General features: G+C 36.8%; 1 protein-coding gene across 18 annotated transcripts in view; it reads left to right on the forward strand.

Moving 5' to 3' along the window:
- KAT6B (lysine acetyltransferase 6B) overlaps positions 1 to 19315 on the forward strand; it is a 128803-nt gene that overhangs the window by 101497 nt on the left and 7991 nt on the right. For all 18 annotated transcript variants that reach the window (XM_080597156.1, XM_080597171.1, XM_080597168.1 and 15 more), the window contains 2 exons: positions 16689 to 16920; positions 18897 to 19056. In XM_080597156.1, coding sequence (XP_080453282.1) covers positions 16689 to 16920; positions 18897 to 19056 — 392 coding nt within the window. The remainder of the gene's footprint in view (positions 1 to 16688; positions 16921 to 18896; positions 19057 to 19315) is intronic.

A 19315-nucleotide genomic window follows, 5' to 3' on the forward strand; every position in this document is an offset into this window, starting at 1 on the left:
TTTATTGAAAGTGTATCTACATATGTGAAAGTATTTCCTGGAAAGGGAAGGGGTCTTAATTTGCTTGTTTTATTTAATGCCTTTCTGCTTTTTTTTACAGGGCAGATATTTGTTGCCAAACTTTTTTTTTTTTAGTTTTGTTATTTTTTGTATTCTTTGAGGCTGACTGAATTATGACTGCAGCACTGTACCTGAGGGAGAATAATTAATGGATGAATCTTTTGTAGTTGCTGTAAATTAAGTTTCAGGCAGGTAGCTTGTAGTTTAACTTGATCCTGAAAAAAACTGAGAGCAGTAAAATAAAAGAGCAGGCTTTTAATGCATAAGATCCCAATCTGGATTTGTTTCACTTTATATCTGTATATGAGTCTGCATGCAGTGATACACAGCTATTGCTTCTATCATGAGAATTATGTATACTTGCATTTGGGCAAGTCTTTATGTGTCTTGCATCAGTTCAGCCTACGTTACCGTTGTGGTTTTGGCAGTGCAAGTACTGATAACTACTGTCTAGTTGCTGCCCCTTTCCATGCAGTCCCATTTTTTTTATACTTGAGCAACTTCTCAATGCCAGAGGTTTTTCTTAATTGACTTGAGATCTCAAGAGTCTAGAATCCTTTGTATACTTTTTGTTTCTATACGTTAGGTTGCAGTGCCAAAAAATCTTTGTATTTCTTTATTTTTTGTATGTAACAGATAAAATTCAATATTGCTGGAGTAGAATACTGTGATATTTCATATTTGTTTAATGAATGTTTTACCTAAGTTTAAAGCAATCTTTGGATGTACGCTTCCTCACTAAACTCAGCTCTTGTCAGTCCCATATTTTTGCTTACTGGATTGCAATTTCCATGCTGGAGGTCCCAGTGCACTTAATACAACAGCAGTTGGAAGAAAAAAAGGAACCTAATAATATTAGGATAAACTTGTCTAAATGTGCTGGCTAGCATGTTGACAGTTCATTTGCATCACAGGAACAGTTGGGTTCAATGTCCAGGAGCAAAGTCCTTGATAGCCTTTTGTTACTTGTCTTGAGGGTGTTTCTGGTCCAGTTGATTTGTAGCAGGTTCTTCTTCCCTATCAGAATTCCTTCTTTTCATTCGTTTTATCCTCATGAAATGATTATTCTTGTCTGAGAGAATAAACTTGCTTTAATATTGTTGTGATTCTGCTTGGGTTACATGCATGTTCTTTGTTTGTGTGTGTTGTTTCATTTTTTATGTATATTTGGGAAGGTCAGTGCTGACTCTTTGACATTTTGTACCATTTATTGCATGCAGCTTTAATGCCTCTAAATAAAGTTATTTTTTCATTAGCTTGAACTAAAGCCTGGTTCCCTTCTGGGAGGTAAGGGGTCCATGACAGAGAAAGACCAATTCAAGCCTTGCAATGGAAGAGAGGAAAAACAGAAAAACCCTGCAGAACTTATATTACTTGGGGTTCTGTTCTGGTACAAGAAGAACGGCTCCGTTAACGTCCTTGTTTGCTTGTTTCCCTAAATCTGGTATCTGTTTCTTGGTCTAGTATTTTTGGTTTTGTTCCATACAAATAGCCAAGTAAATCTCAAGTCCTCACTTGCAGAAGCAGCGAAGTATCAGCAGTAGCAGCACTTGTGCAACAGTAATGTATATTGCTAGGGAAGGCACGTTTCCAAGGGAGGTGAGGGAGAAAAATTTGGCTATACAAGAGAAAATAATCTGTTAATGAAAAGAAGCTCATTGTGTCTTTGCTCTTAAATGCTTTTCATGAGTGAACACCAGAGCAATTGATAAAGGAAGTCAGTACCACTACTCTTGTTTATAAACTGGTAACTGAGAGAGATGTCCACTTTTTTTGCTCAAAGCATTTACGGTTGTGTCAACATTCATTAGGCTTTTGTGCTTCTCAATAGGAGGTAGCTAAGCAGAGGCCTGGGTATGAGACTTGTTAGGGTGGTGTATCCATTTGTCATTTACAGCTTTGAAGAATTTGACTGCAGATTTGGAACTACAGTCTGTTTCTTTGATCTCAGTTCTCCTGTCTTCTCCACTGTGAATTCCTGCAATGGTTTGAGGGCTTCTGTGTGTAAATGCTGAATCAGTGAAATATTCTGGGCTAAAGGGAGCAAGGACAGATGTCCTTGAATATGTTTGTTTAAACCCAGGTTGCTTACTGAACCTGTATATACTTCCACTGAGAAGTAAGTGATGATGATGAGCTAGTGGATAGACCCTGGGGAACGAAGATACTTTCCTAAAGTGCACTCTTAAATTCTTTTCAGTTTATGCACTTGTTTTCAGAAGATTTGCATCTCTGGAAGCTTGAAAGGCCTTCATTGCTTAGGGCTTAGTCATGTAGAAGTGGTGAGCATTGTGGATCCAGTCCAGAAAAATACTTTAAGCACAAAAGGTATCCCAGAAAAATGGACACTTAACGCAAACCTGTATTGATGAGGAAGGAGACAGTGGGTTTACTTCTTCGAGGTGCTTATTGCCAGAAGTTTTGAGACAATTTTGAAATTACCTAAAAAACTGCATTGCATGAAACGTAGGATAGTTTTCAAGCACATGAGTTTAAGGAGATTGTGAAGGGTATGCTCTTTCCTTCTGGTCTTCAGTGCAATTTTGTTCTTCTAGCGAGCTTGGTAAAGAGCTGGTCTAGCCTATAAAAAGTCAGATTTTCTGTATGTGTTAACATCAGTAGAGGAGGAGCCTTTGGAAGGGTGACATTTTGTTTCCTGAATTGCTTTCATTTTTCAGTAGGAAGATAGAATGAGGCAAATGAGCAAAGTTAACACAGTATGGAAATGTTGTTTCTAAGAATACTTGAACACAGTAAGCAATACCAGACTATTAACAGGAACACTAAAAGGGCAAAGCAAAGCACAAGTAATAAAAAGACATAGTTTTATTCTGCATTGTGAGTTCACATATCTTTGCTGTATCTATATAGCCCTAGCCGGTGGTGTTTGTTTTAATTAGCTGTGTAGACTTAGCTTATAGGAGCAGGTTGAGGGTGCTATCTGATTTAAAACTCAGTGTTCAGTTGGAAGTGAGGCACAGGACCTGAAGTGACTAACCTTATGTTGTCTATAATTATTCATAAATTAACTTCTGGAAATAAAACGGGGGGTGGTGGATGGTGGTGGAATAGTAAAGATGGCTTCTGTAATGAAGCGTATCTATTACCAGAGGTGAGATGAGGTATGTTCATGTGTATGACATATGAGTGCTGGTACCTGCTGAGAACCACTTCTAATACCTGTGCTGCTTAGAGCTCGGTCAAAGCTGCTGTGGGCTGTAAGTGGTTGGATATACTTTTTTGGTATGATTTATATAGAGTTGATGGTCTACATCTCTTGACCTTGTTGTGGGAAATACTGCACTAGCCAGAAAGTAATATTTGTAAAAGACATTTGAAGAAAAACAGGATTTTTTGAGGCTAGGGAACAATGAACAATGAACAATGAACTCCTTCCATAGACACCCTTCAGTAGTCTTTTCCAAAGTCTGATGTTAAGATGTTTTGTGGTTTGCCATAACAAATACTGAAATATAGCAGGAATACAATCTATGAATAAATATACCTTTAAAAAAAATTGTGTACAGTTCTCCTTTGCTATGCTCTGTGAACAGAATGTACGGGAGATGTAGTGGGACCATATATTTTAATCAGGAGCATCTTCATGTTCCTTTTCTCACATTACAATCCTGAAAGAAAAGTTTTGGTGCTGTTGAGGGTGTGGCCAACAATATACGGTAAGAATGAGAGGCTGAAGGTGGAGAGGAACAGGATATGATTTTTTTTAAAAATTAACTTCACTGCAAAAATGTATACTCAAATTACTCTTAAGAACTCAACACCACTAATTTAAGGAACTGTATAATACAGGCCTGTGTCTGTTATTACCTGTGGTGGCCATTATTCTTTTTTTTTCTTTTTCTTCTTTTCTTTTCTTTTCTTTTTAAACTACTAACTGATTTGCTTGTGTACCCCAATACAGAGCACTGTGTCAATCTCTTGGTCATTTTTGTTGGTTTCTTTACAGATGTGTTGTGTCCAAATGAAAGGTTGAATTATCTGCCTGTTTTCTTCAAGAGGGAGCTGAAAGTCTCTGGGAGCTGTGAATTTGTGAGGGAGCCTGAATGCTGCTGCTTATTTTATGTTCTTTTCTTGACAATTGATTATGTTGCTGACCTGAAGGCATGAGTTTGGTCTCTCCTAAATAACTAATAAGGAACATTCTGTCAAGCTGAGATTTAGATGAGGGGGGAATAAAGATGGATTTTGAATCAGGCTTTGTTGACTTAATCTTGGGATTTCTTGGCATCACTTTTATATAGCTTCAAGACACTGCATTTATCAGAACTGCAAAAGAAATCAGGCATGTCACTTCACATATAAAAGCTAAGACTATTCTTACTGAAGAGCATCTTTATTTCAGATAGCATTGAAAACAGCTAAAAGGCAAGGCCAAACAGTAGCAATGAAAACAAATGTTTGTTGGACAAAGCTGTCCTTTTAGGGGATGAGTAAACAGGAGAAGCCATCTGCCTGAGACTGGTGGCTGAAAACAGATTTAATTAAATAGTGCATCCTTAATGATCAAGAATTTCTGCTTTTGACTGCACAGTGTAGTTCTATTACAGCAGGTCAGTGGAAAAAGCAGGTATTTGTTCATGATGTGTCGCCTGTCGCTCTGTTGTTGAGGCACTTCTAGCATCACAGCAAGACATCTTGCCTCAATGAGATAACCTTGTGGCTTTCTTAAAAGATGTCTTTCTTTGCTAGTGCCATCGCTTTTATCAGACAGTTCTGCCTTCTTGTAAAGAAATGACTTTTTTGCTTGCTTACTGCTGTTTTGAGTAACAGTAGATATTTAGCAGATTGCCACGTCTTGGACTTAGCTTTTTGAAGCGTACTGTAATAGATTTTTGTACTTCATAGATAATGTGTGGTTTTTTATCATGTGATTTCTGCATCTTCTTGCTAACTAGGTATGACCATAAGATTCCTTAGCAGCCTTTGTAATCTGTTTTTTCGTTGTTCTAAATCTTAATTGGTTAATGTCTTGCTCTACAGAATTCGTTAGTATAGCAAACAAACAACAACAAAGATTTGCAGCCCATGTAAGACAAAAATGTACTTTTCATGTTTTTGTTTTATGAAATGTCTGTGTTGTGAACACTTAGCTGAGAAAATATAGTATTTGTACTGATTTGTTCTTTTCTCTTTGTCCAGGTGTGTCTTTTCAGTAGTGACTCTCCATTTCACCTTTCCCATTGCTCTAGTATTATGAGTCTGTTTTTTGTAGTTAAGAATAAAAGAATGATAGGAAAAGATTTCGGGCTGTGGAACTTGGTCATCTACTCTAAAACTGTTTAAAAAACATCCCTGGTACAGTTTTGGTCCAGGACTTCTGTCACTTTCCAAGTTTGACAGCAATTTTCTTGAGCTGTAAGTCTGAGAGTTATGTTAAATACCAGGTTAGGTGCAGACATTTGCTCTCTTCTAGAGAGCTAAAAATTAATGGTATGGTTGCCATACATTTGGTTGGCCTCGTTGCCATGAAAAGGTTCTTGTTACGTTAGACATAGCTTGCTAGGGTTCATCTGTCTGTCTTGTCAATTGAAATCTTGTTCTGTTAGTATATAGAGAAGGCAAACAGAATTTTCTAATGGGCAAATTTAATTTTTTAAATACTTTTCATATGCTCTCTATGTTAACATCAGAAGATAATGGCAGCTGTTAAATTTGTTCAACAGTTAGTTGTATAAACCACTTGTTCAGTCTTACTCATGTAAATTTACATCTTAAAACTATTTAATAAATTGGTGATTTAATAAAATACTGCATATAAAATTGAGATCAGTCCAGCCTTATTAATTATCTTCTAAACTACTTAACCTAGTGACAAATTTCTTCATCAGATTGGTGGTCAGGACTGATGCCCTCTGTGCATGCAAGTCTTCCTTTTAAGGGTACTTCAATTTCTTTTCTCTTTTGCTCATGCTTTCACTCCACTTGTAAGTAGTCCTCTTGGTACACAGAGTGTTCATTCAATGGATTTACTGGCAACTGGCACAGATAAAATAAGTGTTAGCCAATTAGTTTGCTCAAAGGGTGCCTTTTGTTGGTCTGACTGTAATGCAGTCATCTTTACCTTTCCTTCACTTCATGAAGGGAATTTGTTTAGCCCTAACCTCTTCTGTGAAGCTTTCTGTAAAAGAACTAAAGGTTTTCGGCCCCCTGTGTTGAGTTTACTTGAGGATGTGGAAAGGAATGAGAGCTGGCATTATTTCTTACAACAATAATGAGAGAATCTTTTGGCTTCCTCTGTTCATCACGAAGAAAGCTTTTCTTCAACCAGACAAAGAAGAAAAGAGAATGTAGCAGGTTGTTCACAGATCTGAGCATCTCAAGTTACAGCTAGTCTTTTTTCTTTTTTTTTTTTTAAAGTGTTTGTGTGGATCTTGGTCTTGGGGTCTTTTGAAGCTGCCTCAAAAGTGCTTTCAAAGAGGGTACTAACACCTATTTAAGATCCTCTGTCCTTGACCTTCCTCCCGTTTACATAGATAAGAACAGACCAGAGGCACACAGAATAGTTATGGAAAAAATATAACATGAATTACAGTTTTAGAGATCTTAAGTCTTAATAAGCTCACACTTTCACCTTACCTATTTCTGCCTTTTACTCATGATCACACCTCTGAACTAGGAATGCTGAGCTGACCTAATTGCATTGAGCTGTCTTTTCTGAATACTCAGCTGTTGTGATTTTTCCAACTACCTTTTTGAACCTGTCTTCAACTTAATATAATTTCAAAATGAAATATCTGGTATTTTATGAGACAAAATGAAGTCTCTAATGATAACTTGAAATGCTGGTTTGAGGGAGATCTTCATTTGAGACACTAGTATGTTATAAATGCAGTTACGCTGTTCCTTCAGATCTCTGGTTTGATACTGAACATTGCATGAAAAATTACATGTTCTTCCTTTCCATATTAAGGGACTTAGTTTACTTGGTTATGTTTCAAACAAAACAAAGTTAAATGGAAAAGTGGTTGTTTCCATCTGAGTCTGGTAATTCATTTGTGGGGGTTGGCCTTCAAAGAGACTGAGAAGAACTCAGAACATGCAAAGGCAAACAGTTCACTGGTTGCTTCTTTTCCCCTGGATGGATTTTTCACAAATACATCTTGTTCTGACAGAAATATTAACAATGTATACATAAATAGGGGTTGAGCGGTGCTGATTACATAAAGGGCAATCTTTTAAGCAAATGCTATTGCTTTTAAGACTCTTTCAGAAAGACTCCATTTTATGACTAAGGTCCTCCATCTGAGAAGTAGATCTTAAGCCGTTCACAACTTCTGGCAGCAGTTGGACCTTTTTTGTTTTTATTGCAGATATTTTTCCTGCTCAGGGTTTTCAGCACTGCGTTGGCATTTTTAATGTCTGTATCTGGAAAACTTTCATAAGTAACTTGATTCTTTCTTTTGTGTGAGCGCTACTTCAGGGGTGTTAGAATACTTTCTATGCTGCTGGTGGAAGTATATGTAAACTTCTATATTGTGATGTGCATTCTTAATTATGAACCTGCGATTGACAGGTTTAAGTTGAACAATGTTTGAGAAGAACTATTATCTTTATAAATCAGATTCAAGTCCAGAATGCTAATATTGCATTAATTTCTCATTTTACTCATGTAGTGTCTATGTGCCTGGATGCTTTGGTTATTAGTGTGTTAAAATACTCAGTGAAGTGTAGCCCTCACAGCAGAAGTCCATTTAAAAACAGTTTAAAATGAGGGAAACATAAGTAGATTAAGATCAGTTCTTAACTTCAAAGCGGCCTGCTCCTATTTGACTCTCATTTTCAAGACATCAGTATGCTGTTCCTGTCCCTTTACTACTGTCTAGTAGTTCCTGTCAGTGGTGACATTTTTCATCCGCCTTCCCTGGCAGATAGACTTGCATCCAGCCTTCATTGGTGATTACTTAAGTATGGAACATAATGAGGTGAATAATAGGGTTTGATCCAAACACTTAATTGCATGTATTTTTGTTCTAGTTTGTGATACAGTTAATCTGTACAGTTGGTATAGAGTTGCAACGTGCATTTGAACTCCAGATGTTCCTGTTGATAAGGTAATCGCTCTGGACCAAGTAAGTGATCAGTTAAAATACCTGTTTGTCATCTGTTATTTAAATAGTTGTGTGTGTGTATATATATATATATATATATATATATCGGTTAGAGGATTTACAGAGATGAGTTGGAACAGCTGAGAAGACTGGACTGGTGCAATAAACGGATATAGTCTCTTCAGGAAGCACAGGCAGGGAAGCCACTGACGGGAGGTTGGGCTCTACACAAAGGAATGACTTGAAAGCATGGACCTCTGTTATGGCCTGGGTGATATGCCGGTTGAGGGAGGCCTTATACCCCAAAATCACTCAAGAGGGCAGCAAGCAAGAACATTGTGGTGGGTGTTTGTAAGCCTAATCACATAGGGAAGAGGGTGAACCTTCTTAGCAACTGGTTGACATCTGTTGGGGAAGGCCCTTGTTCTAAGGGACTTGTTGAAAAAATCTTAACAACAGGATACAAGCAATCCACCAGATTTCTGCAGTGTGTTTGAGTTACTATTTTGTCATAGATCTTGGAAGGACCAGCAAAGATAAATGCTTTGCTGGATCTGCTACTCACAAATAAAGAGGTGTTGATCAGACAAGTAACTGTCATGACAGCCTAAGCTGTAGTGGCCATGAGATAGTAGGGTTTTAGATCCTGAGGGAAGCAAGGATGGCGAGTAATAGGCTAAAGCCCACTGTTTTGCCTTGTTTAGAGGATTGATAAGTGGTATCCTGTGAGAGGCTGCAGTGAAAGTCAAAGGAGAACAGGATATTGATCTTCAAGGTCAGTTTCCTCAAACTGTAGATGACTCCTCCTAATGTTCATGAAAATAACAGGTGTGACAAAGCCTGCTGGGCTGCAGGGAGAGATCCTGACTCAGCTAAAATGAAGTCTGCCGAAATTGGAAGTGGGATTGCCATTGCTTACACATGCAGGAGTGGGGTTAAGGCAGAGCTTGGTTGGAGTTGCACCTGAGGTATGTGGAGAGCAACAAGAGAGCTCTTAAAAGCATGTGGACAGCCAAAGTAAGGATAAAGGGAGAGTGCCGCCCTGGTGCTGAATCAAGTAGGCACCGTGTGGTGCTCTCAGGTGTGGCAGAATTTAAGGAGTGGAGAGAGGCAGCATCCATGGTAAAGAAAGATCAAGTTAAAGAGTTCATAAGTAAAACAAATCCAGGTTCATGGGACCAGATGTGACATGTACCCAAGAGGACTGGCTGACAGGATTGTCAGACCTTTCCCTATCTTCTATGAGAAATCGTGGCAAATGGGGGATCATCCTTAGTGACTGAAATGTGACAAATATTATGCGTGTCTTCAAAAAAGACAAAGTCTGGACAACTGTGACAATGAATGAAATAAATGAATTTTTGTCATCATTATATTACTTGGTGTAAATAATATAACAAGTGCTAAGGTGCTTCTAGTTCTGAAAAAATTCAAACCTATTGATAGGATCAGTGACGTATTGCTATTGTTAGTACAGCTGAACAGTTCCAGAAGGATAGTACGGGGTTTAGTTGTGCCTTGACAGTAGTTTGGAAGAGCTGTTCAAATGTGATTGAAGTGGCGTTAGTGCATGGCTAGAGAACAAGCATGTCCCTTGGGATGGCGATCGTGTTTCTGTCTTTGTTGTCTGTCTTGTCCTTGATTCACAGGCAACTAAGCCATATACATCTCAACTGCTGAATAGTAGTGCATACAGATGACACATCTCTAAAGCAAATTGAAGCTGGACATGCTGTATGTTGTAGCAGCTCAGTAGCAGTTTTATGACTGTGAGAACTGGCAACCTGGCAGTTGTTCTAAGCTATGTCATTCCTGTTTATGGGTTGTAATCTGTTTTTAAAATGGTGCTCTATGCAGGCAAGTCTTCAGTAAGTTTGCAGCCATTTCAGCTGACTTTCATGTTTTGCTCTAAGACAAATTAGAGTGGTGAAAGACAATTACTTTTGGAAGTCATGCTTAGCAGATCTGAATTTGGGTCTTGCTTCATTTGGTTTATTTCCCACACTGATGCTCAGTTATTACACATTACAAGAATACCATCTGACTTGTGGAAGTAAAGCTGATTGGAAGATTATTCAGATGTGATGTGTTGTGTATTGTTTGGGTATTTTAATACAGAAGCAATAAATTAATGCATTTGCAATTGTATGGAATGTTACTTCCATTAAATTATGATCCTTTGCACTGCAGAAGGTGGAAAGTTTTTTTCTTCCATGTAAATGAAGTAAAAATTCACAGTAGAAATTTTTCTCTCTGAAGCAAGGCAACATGATGACAATCAAGCATTTTCATGAGGAAACATGAAAGATGGTAGCCTAAAAAGTATGAAAGGAAGTTGTCTTGATGAAACCCTGCTGAACAGAATAAGTATTTCGTACCTGCTAAGCCCACTGCTGTTTCTAGTGGAGTCCAATAGGTTGCAGTGTTAGGGTTAATTTACCTGCTGAAAGACTCTTAGGAGTCCTTCCTCTGCTACATTGCATTTTCTGTATTGTTCTTGTGCTCTGCAAGAGTTATTCCTATTAGAGGGCTGTGTGTTATGTTTATTAATAATCTATGAATGTGTGGAGAGGAAATAGGATGTAAACAGTTCTCTGTAGTGTTTTCAGTGCAGCAAAGCTCAGCTTTTCTTTCATTGAACTACCACCAGTGCTTCTCTGTTTTTGAAAGAAATGCTTGCTGCATGTCATTGCAGCTTTTCTGTAAGATTATAAACTAATCTAATCTGCAGATGACTGAAAAAATAAAAAAAAGGTTTAATTTAAGTAGCAATTACAAACTGAATGAAGTGGTTTTTTTTGGAACAGCTAGGATGATCCAAGATGAGGACTCTGGAATACTCTGGTAACACATCCTAATTTAAGATGTTTGTCCTTTTGTTTCCAAGTAATTAAGACATTCAAATAGTCTGTATGGAAGATTGACAGAATGGTATTTTTCCCCTTTAACAAAGGATGTATAAGGGCGTGTAATACTAATATTAAAGTCAACGTGATTTTTCAATCAAGCTGATGTTAATTAGTAATCAATGTGAAGGAGTTTTTGTAAGCTATATTCTGGCCCAGTTCTAAGAACATAGGACTTCACTAGTATTTGTATTTTTTTTTTTTAATTCAGAGATTAATACTATAGATTTCCTCGAACATGGTAGATAAGGGAGAAGACTCAAAAAAAAAAATCGTTTAGTTTTTCAATTTATTTTATTACACGAGTGGAGGAATTGTGTTAATTTGGCACAAAGTCCGTAGTTCATTGTGTGTGGCACGCATGGTGAGGTTGATCTGTCAAATGCACATGGGTAGTGGAACACAAGAAATGATAATAGAGATTCAGCTGGTGGCATCTTCCTGAGCACTTTGCATTGAAAAACCGTCCCCAGGATGCTCTGGGTGGATTGTATTCTGTTTGTATGTTGAATTTTCAACAAAATGCACAATTATATTGCCTGCTTGAGATTGTGAAAGATGTTGTGATACCTGCGTAAAAAGAGGATTAATAACATGCTCTTTATAAGCCAAATGTAGCCCTCCGTTTCACCTCCTTAATAAATGCTCTGCTGCAATTCTTAATTCTCTGAAGTGTAGATGCTAACCAATAGACTACTGCTTACTCTTAAGCTAAACAAAGTAATCTCTGTATTTACTGTAAAATGCAGCCTTTGTAGAATCTTTCCAGTATATAAAGTTTTCTAAAAACGGAAATACTAAATACAATTACATCAAAAATACATGTTCAAAACCTTAATTTTAGCTAAGCTCACTTAATTCTCAGGTGAACAGGAAACCACTAATGAAGTGTTCATTCAATCCTGTGCATTACATGTACCACATTTTAGCTACTTCTGTGCATAACTGAGCCACTGTATGGCCTTGCTCTTCTCTTGCATGCACAAATGCATAATTCAGTCTCATACATCCAGGTGGCAAATTGTGGGATGAAGGGAAGGGAGGACAAGACTGGGATTTCTGTTTTGTGGTTTACTTGATTCAAGTTAAATTACTTAACTTATTTGAAAACCTAATGACTTTATAATGATTGTGGCGAGTCTTAAACACACTCAAAGAAACTGAACGTCTTTATAGCTAGATCTCTTTTTTGCAAAACTTTTCATTTCCAAAATGAAATGTAGCCCTCAGAAATGAAATAAATTGATTTTTTTCATTGCCGTAGAATATAAGGCATGTATAGAGAACACACAAATTGCAGAGGGTCCTTAAAACATCTTCAAACCTCATTTGACATCCTTCTGTCAGTTGGTCTCCCTCAGTATACCAATTCAGTCATTTAGCGTCTTTATTTGCAGCTTCTTCCTGTGCTTCTGGCCTCTATGTAATGTGCGTCCTTACACCTTTGAGGGCATGCCTGCATTGACTGCCATGTCAAAAGGAAAGTGACAGGTATATATTTCTTCAACAGATAATAAAGTTTAATTCAGCTATCTTAAGTGAAATCGTGTCCGCCATATTTAAAACTGTGGAGTGACTACTGCTTAAGGATTTAGACTTCTTATCAGAAAGCTAAGTGGGTGAAGTTTAGAAGTATATTTGGCAGGGTAAGAAGGATGTGGAACTAAAAGGGACTTTGTAATGAAATAGCAGCTCGTGGCAGTTTGTAACCTGAAGTGCACCTAAAACTGCATACATCAGTGCTGCAGGACTGAAAGGGGCTAATGTGACCCCAGTTTTTGAGTTAGAGAGATACAAGTTAGTTCTCCTTATGTCAGTATCAAGCAAATTAGTAGAAACTACACTAAACAGTACTAGTGAGCACACAGGTAAATGCAGTGGATGGAGGAGGAAGATGGACTCCACTGTTTGCAAAAGACAGTGGTACAACAGATCTTACAAGATCTTAGAAGGTGTCAAGAAGCATGAGGGTGGTGATATAGATCTGGTGTGATTTGTTTGGACAGATAAAAACTTTCTCTGTTTGTGGATTTCACAAGATGGTTGCCTATTTTAGTCTGTCCCATGTGTGGTTTTTTGTTGTTGTTTGTTTGTTTGTTTTCTGTTGGCTGCTGTTGGAACAAGGTACTATCAAGTTGGGCCTCTAATCCCACACTGTTTTATCTGTTACAGAGACAGTACTGATTGTAACAGAAGTAGAAGCTGACTAAGTAAAGGTTTTTGGAGTCTTGTACAGATGTATTAATGTTACTTTTTTTATGTAAGTGTGTTGTAGACTGTTGTAGCTAATTACTTAGAGGAGCTGCATATTAGGAATGCTGCAGATTCAAAGTACGAGTTAACTGCTCACGTTAATTTCTTCAACTGTATACGTTTTAATGTCGAACTACCTCCTAAGTTTGTGGTGAAGGCATAAAATATATGTATCTTACACTAATTTTTCCTTTCTCAGATAGAATTTATTCTAACTGTTTTAAGTACTGAATAAGATGAAACCTTAGTGGCTCTGGAGAGGTTGTGTGACAAAAATCAAAGTCTGTAATGCCATGTGGCATGTTGCTTCACTCTGAAGGTTGGAGATAGGACAAGAAATAAAAACCATTAATGGTATTTTTGTCTTTCAAGTTTTTTTGGTACCACCATTTACATGCACAGATGATGAGACAGACAACTCTGTTTTTCTAGCTTAAGTCTTAAAATTATTTTATTTTTATTTTTTTTAGCATACAGTCTGACTTCTTTACCAATGGGTGCTGGGGAGGAGCTATATTTTGTCCTCTGAATGTTGCCATTGTTCACAGTCACAAGTCAGGTGTTATGGTGTGAGAGTTTTTTCAGGTTTTCACTTTCAGGCTATCCATTCTTAAGATTAGGTAGACACATTGACCCTGGGGGTATGTGTTTAACAGGGACGTATTGTACTCATTTTAGATGCTTCAGGATAGATACATGAGCTCTCAAGATCATTGTTTTTTATTTACCTGCAACTTAGATCAATTATTTGGCGTCTCTTTGGTAAGTTTAATTTAATAGATGTCATTCAACTCACAGAATCTTAAAAGAGAAACTTTCCTTCAGTGCCTGTTTACACATAACTAAGACTGTTAGCTCAGGTCTGTATTTCTGATTCTATAGAATATCTGTATCTTGGTTAAGCGTACGTTGTATTGTAGGAAGGTTGAAGGAAAAATACCAACGCATGTTATTGCCGTGTAGGATAAGTTTCAATACTTGGGTGTAGAATATGTCAAAATGACCATTGAGAGCTAATCTCTTAAGTCCCCAACCACTGGAAGAATCTGATGTGCAAGGGTATGCTAGTAAAGTCTAAGGCTATTTGCAGTTGCGTAATTAATAACACTAAACTCTTGATAGTGGTTTCTTCAGTCTTGTTAGATGTTTATCAAGGAAGTGTAGTTACAGCCATGTTATTTATGAGAAAAATGGAAACAGAGGAAGCTTACAGATACTTGCTATTAGTGCCCAAATTTTCTTGAATGTTAAGTTGGTAGTTTAAACTGTATAGTTACTTGAAGTCAACTGTAAGTTCTCTTCATGGAATTCTTTTAAAATCTATGTACTTCTCCCTGTCTTTTTCTTTATTGAGACTCCTGTCACGACTTGTACTGCTGCATCTTTTTCTGTAGGCAACAACGTCTTGGTATAGAACTCGTCTTTCTAAGTTGTAAACAAGATGATCCAAAATTGGTACAAGTAAAACTCTACACAATTATACGGAGTGGGCTATACATAAAGTCTAGGTCTCCTTTTGTGCATTTGGAAGTAAAACAACAATTCTTCAGACTAGTCAAGATGCAATCTGTTTTTGAACGTGAAAGCTCTTGTCAACAACAGTTACAATTAGTACTCAGATGCATCATCCGACTACAAAGTTTTCATATGCTGCCACTTGGAATGTTGAAGTACCTTCCTTTTCTTGAGGTCCAAGGTAGTGTTTCTTCTGTAAGACAGAATAAATTTACTTGCTGAATTTCCAGTGGTACCTTGCAGATATTGGCAGGCTTTATGTAGGTTTCTGTGTGCCTATGTAGAAGTAGGCAGATGTGGGATGGCATTCCTCTTGAAGTGGTAGCACCTTATTGTAAGTCATGCTAATGGATATGAACGTGACACTACGTATTTCAGTTTTCATATTGCTAGTGATCACTTGGAAAGTAGTACTATAATTGCTTCTCTGTTTAAACGTTTTTATGCAAACTGGAGGTTAGACTATGATGACCACTCAACATGTGTTTTCCAAATTCTGTAGCGGACCTTTTGTGTTGTCCCCCCAAAAGTGAAGACATTTTTTTCAGGCTGAGTGAAAACACATGTGTGAGTTTTATTTTTAGCTATAAATAAGTGTATGTGTGTACACACATATATAAATGCGTGTGCTTATGCGTACAATGGGTGTATAGTAGAACATGCAGCAAAACATGGAAATAGACACTGCTTCACTCGGCTGGGTGTTAAATTGTATGTTTTAAATTTGTAGTGAAGTTGGTTACGAGAAGCTTTGTGGAGAAACAGACACGAGGATTTGCTTAACAAATATGACATGGATGTGTTAGGTATGTTTAGAGCAATCTTTTAACAATTAAAGGAAGGATTCCAACTTTTTAAAGTAAATTATTTCAGAAGAACATTGGTAGATAAAAACCATATATGTTGGTGGACTCCAGGTGACTTGGAGTAATGCAATTCCATAAGCATCATGTCCTAGCTTATGTTGGAAAAAGCATTTTGTAAGCCTGGTTTTCTTAAGACCCAAATTTTGGTAGCATTTGTAATGGCACAGTGCAGAATATTACCATGGAGAGATAAAATACTCTAGAAGGATACGTTTTATTAATTGTGTTATTTTCTTCTTTCTCCTGAATTAGTTTTAATGGTGGCAAATACCAGAGTTCTTCTGTTATCTCCAAGCAGGTGTGTTCTGCTTTGAATTGTAAAAGCTTCTTAAAGCTGAAGACAGTTGAAAAGGACATATTACGTGTATAGAAGATAAAATGAGGTTGTATATTATATATAGGAAAATTAATATAATGTAATAGCTGATAAGTTAGTTGTGAAGACTGCAAACTGGAATTATGTGAATGCTCTTGAACATGAATTAAGGGAGGTTTTTTTTATTATTATTTCTAAGTAATTCTAGTAATTCAACTCGTGAATTATGTCACCTCAAATACAATGACTAACTGTTTAATCAAAAATTTGTCACTTGAGGCTTCATGAAGAAAACTGACCTAACTGGTGCTACCTGTGACACTTCCTGTTGAGATTCTTCTGAAAATTCTTGGCTTCAGTAATGTAAAAGTTTCTGAAAAGGCCAGACACCTGTAGTTCTAAATGAGAACATGTATGATGAGACCTGCTGAAACGTGCTGGCTTTTTTTCCTCCTTGCCTTCTGATTAGAAAGGGGCTTTTGTTTGATTCTCGTAATGTTTGAATCTCTTAAAAGAACTTAATGTTTTTAAATGTCATTATAATTATGAAAAACCATCTCTTTTGTGGATAGGATTTATTTAATTGCAAGTGTTGCCAATAATGTTATGCTGAGCTCTCTATTAATACCAACTTTCTTAAAGGGTAGCTTAAATTCTTTAGTTATGTTCTCTTAGTAAGATATTTTGTTTCTTTTCATTCTAGGCTATTTACTTTCTAGAAGAGAGGGTCAAGCAGGATCCCCTGAAAAGCCGTTGTCTGATCTGGGTCGTCTCTCATACTTGGCTTACTGGAAAAGTGTAATTTTAGAATACCTTAACTGCCACCATGAAAAACAAATCAGCATCAAAGGAATGAGTCGAGCTACGGGAATGTGTCCGCATGATATCGCCACAACCCTGCAGCAGCATAGCATGATAGATAAAAGAGAAGATAGGTCAGTGAATCTTATAAAAATTAAAAAAAAGATGAGACAAAATACTTACTTTCTCTGCATACATAACACGTGATATAAAAAATGCCCATGTAAAATTCTCACTTTAAAATGAATAACAATCTTACTGAAGAAGTCAGTAAGGCCGTTTCATTCAGTATCATCATCTGTAAGTACAATTCCTGACTGTTGCTTTGCAAATACATTGCTTTGAATGCCAATGAGGGAAAGATTTGGTTTTATGGGTGGCAGTCTCTCTCTACAAAACCCGTTTTTCAGTCATTACTGAATTTCACAAAAGTCATAGGATTGGGTCAGCTCTTTGTGAAGTCCTGCCCAAGGTACTGGGAATACAAACTTTTTTTTTTTAGAGTTTATATTTAATGCTATGATCAATATTGAAAGTTAATGCACTGAGAAGGTGAGTTCCTATTTTGTGAATGTCATCTTTCTTAATGATCGTGATTGCTGTTTTAAACACTAATTTTATGTATTGCATTTTTTAATTTTAATTTTTATTTTTTTATATAAAATGCCTTAAACGACTTTCAGTGGTATTTGTGTTTCTCAAGACCTTAATTCTTTCTGGATAGTCCAGTCGTGGAAACATAATTAAGTGAAATTGCCTTGCAAACAGTGAGGTGCCAAGAAATAAAATGAAAATCACAGATTAGCTCAGCCTCGGTAACTTATGTGCACCAGTACTAGTATTCAAAACTAGCAAGTTTTGAACTGGTAAGAATGCAAGTATTCAGAAAGGAGATTGGCCTACAGGTAGTGTTATGAGAGTGGTTTAGAAGGCTGTCATTAGAATAAAACCTTAATTTTCTGGGGTGCTTATTTGTAGGCAACCTGATGGGACAAAAGCGTTTTACGAGAGAAATAAATATGTATTAATTTCTTGTGTGAAACTTGTGCCCTTTCACAAATTACTATAGGCTTTGAGTACCGTCATCCAGTTAGAAAATAATGCTTTTTCATCTACAGAATTCAAATTACTTTATAAACACAGTTTTTTTTTTTCCACCGGTAGTAAAGCTTAGACAGGGACATGAACTGACCTGGCTAAAGGTATCCAGGTCAGTGGCTGAGCCAGGAAAAGAAATCACATCTTTGAAGTGCCTGTCCAGAGATTTACCTTAGGAGTCAGGAATGGTTCCTTATTATTTCTTACATTTAATTCATTTTTCTTACATTAGTGAGGTAGAGGTTTGTCACAGTTCTGCAAAAAATTTTCACCCAGATATGATTTTTTTTTCCAAGTATTCTCTTGGTGGAAAGTAATGTTGTCACTTTAATCACTTAATATTTTTTTGTTTTATTTTAAGCCTTCAAAATCCTTGCTTAAAAGAAGTTTAAACTTTTATAGTTATTTACTTTATAACAGGATACTTCAGCAGGGTATGTGCTAGCATACTACTATTACGTTAGTCTTTGTCTACATTTGATATGCTACTTCATAATAATTAGGAAGCTGTTTTCTACTGCATCAGCATAGGAGAGAGGTACATTTTTATGTTTTGTTAGAAGACCCGTGTTTATAACGTGTTTTCGTGTCCAGTTAGCTGCCATCTTCAGTTACAGTATTAACAAGTTTCTCACTCTTTGCTTCATGATCCACAGTGTTTTCTGTTTTTATTTGTATGTCATATTAAAGTTGGAAACTGCTCTGGCAGAGTGAAGGGCCTACACTAAACCTACTGCATGTATTTAGACTGGTTTACTATAACAACTTAACTTTCTTCCCTACTGATGTTTAGTGTTGGGTTTTCCTTTCATCAACTGTTGTTTCCTTACTTTTCTTAGAAAACAGTCAGCAGTGTGTGTTATCCATGTACATTAGCTGTTATTTTTAGTTTGATTAATCTGTTGCTTTACCAGTCTATTTTCACAGGTTATGGTGCAAAAGGATTTAATCTGTAGGAAGATTGTTTTACATGATCACTTTCTAAAATAAAATACTGTTTATTGGATTGTAGATTTGTAATTATTAGAAGGGAGAAGCTGATTTCAAGTCATATGGAGAAACTGAAAGCAAATCCACGTATTAATGAAGTAGATCCTGAAAGCTTGAGATGGACTCCTCTGTTAGTTTCTAATGCTGCAGTTTCTGAAGAAGAGAGAGAAGCAGAAAAGGAGGTAATAGCAGCAACTTTTTTTCTGAATTTCCTTTCTTTTCAATTTCATCATTCCCTAATATTCAACAGTAGGGTACCTTAAATAGAGCAGTTGTAATTTTGACCTCTGCCTAATTATGGAGGATACTGATTATGTTGTAACACAGAGTTTTGGAAACTGCTCAGCAAGACGTGGTAACTTTTGGGGGGATGAATATTAAAACTTAAAAATGTGAATCTCTTGTTGTGGAGCTGTATTTATCACTCCTGAGGTAGTCAAG

Source organism: Anser brachyrhynchus (assembly GCF_964034855.1).
Source record: "Anser brachyrhynchus genome assembly, chromosome: 6".
Classification (NCBI taxonomy): domain Eukaryota; kingdom Metazoa; phylum Chordata; class Aves; order Anseriformes; family Anatidae; genus Anser; species Anser brachyrhynchus.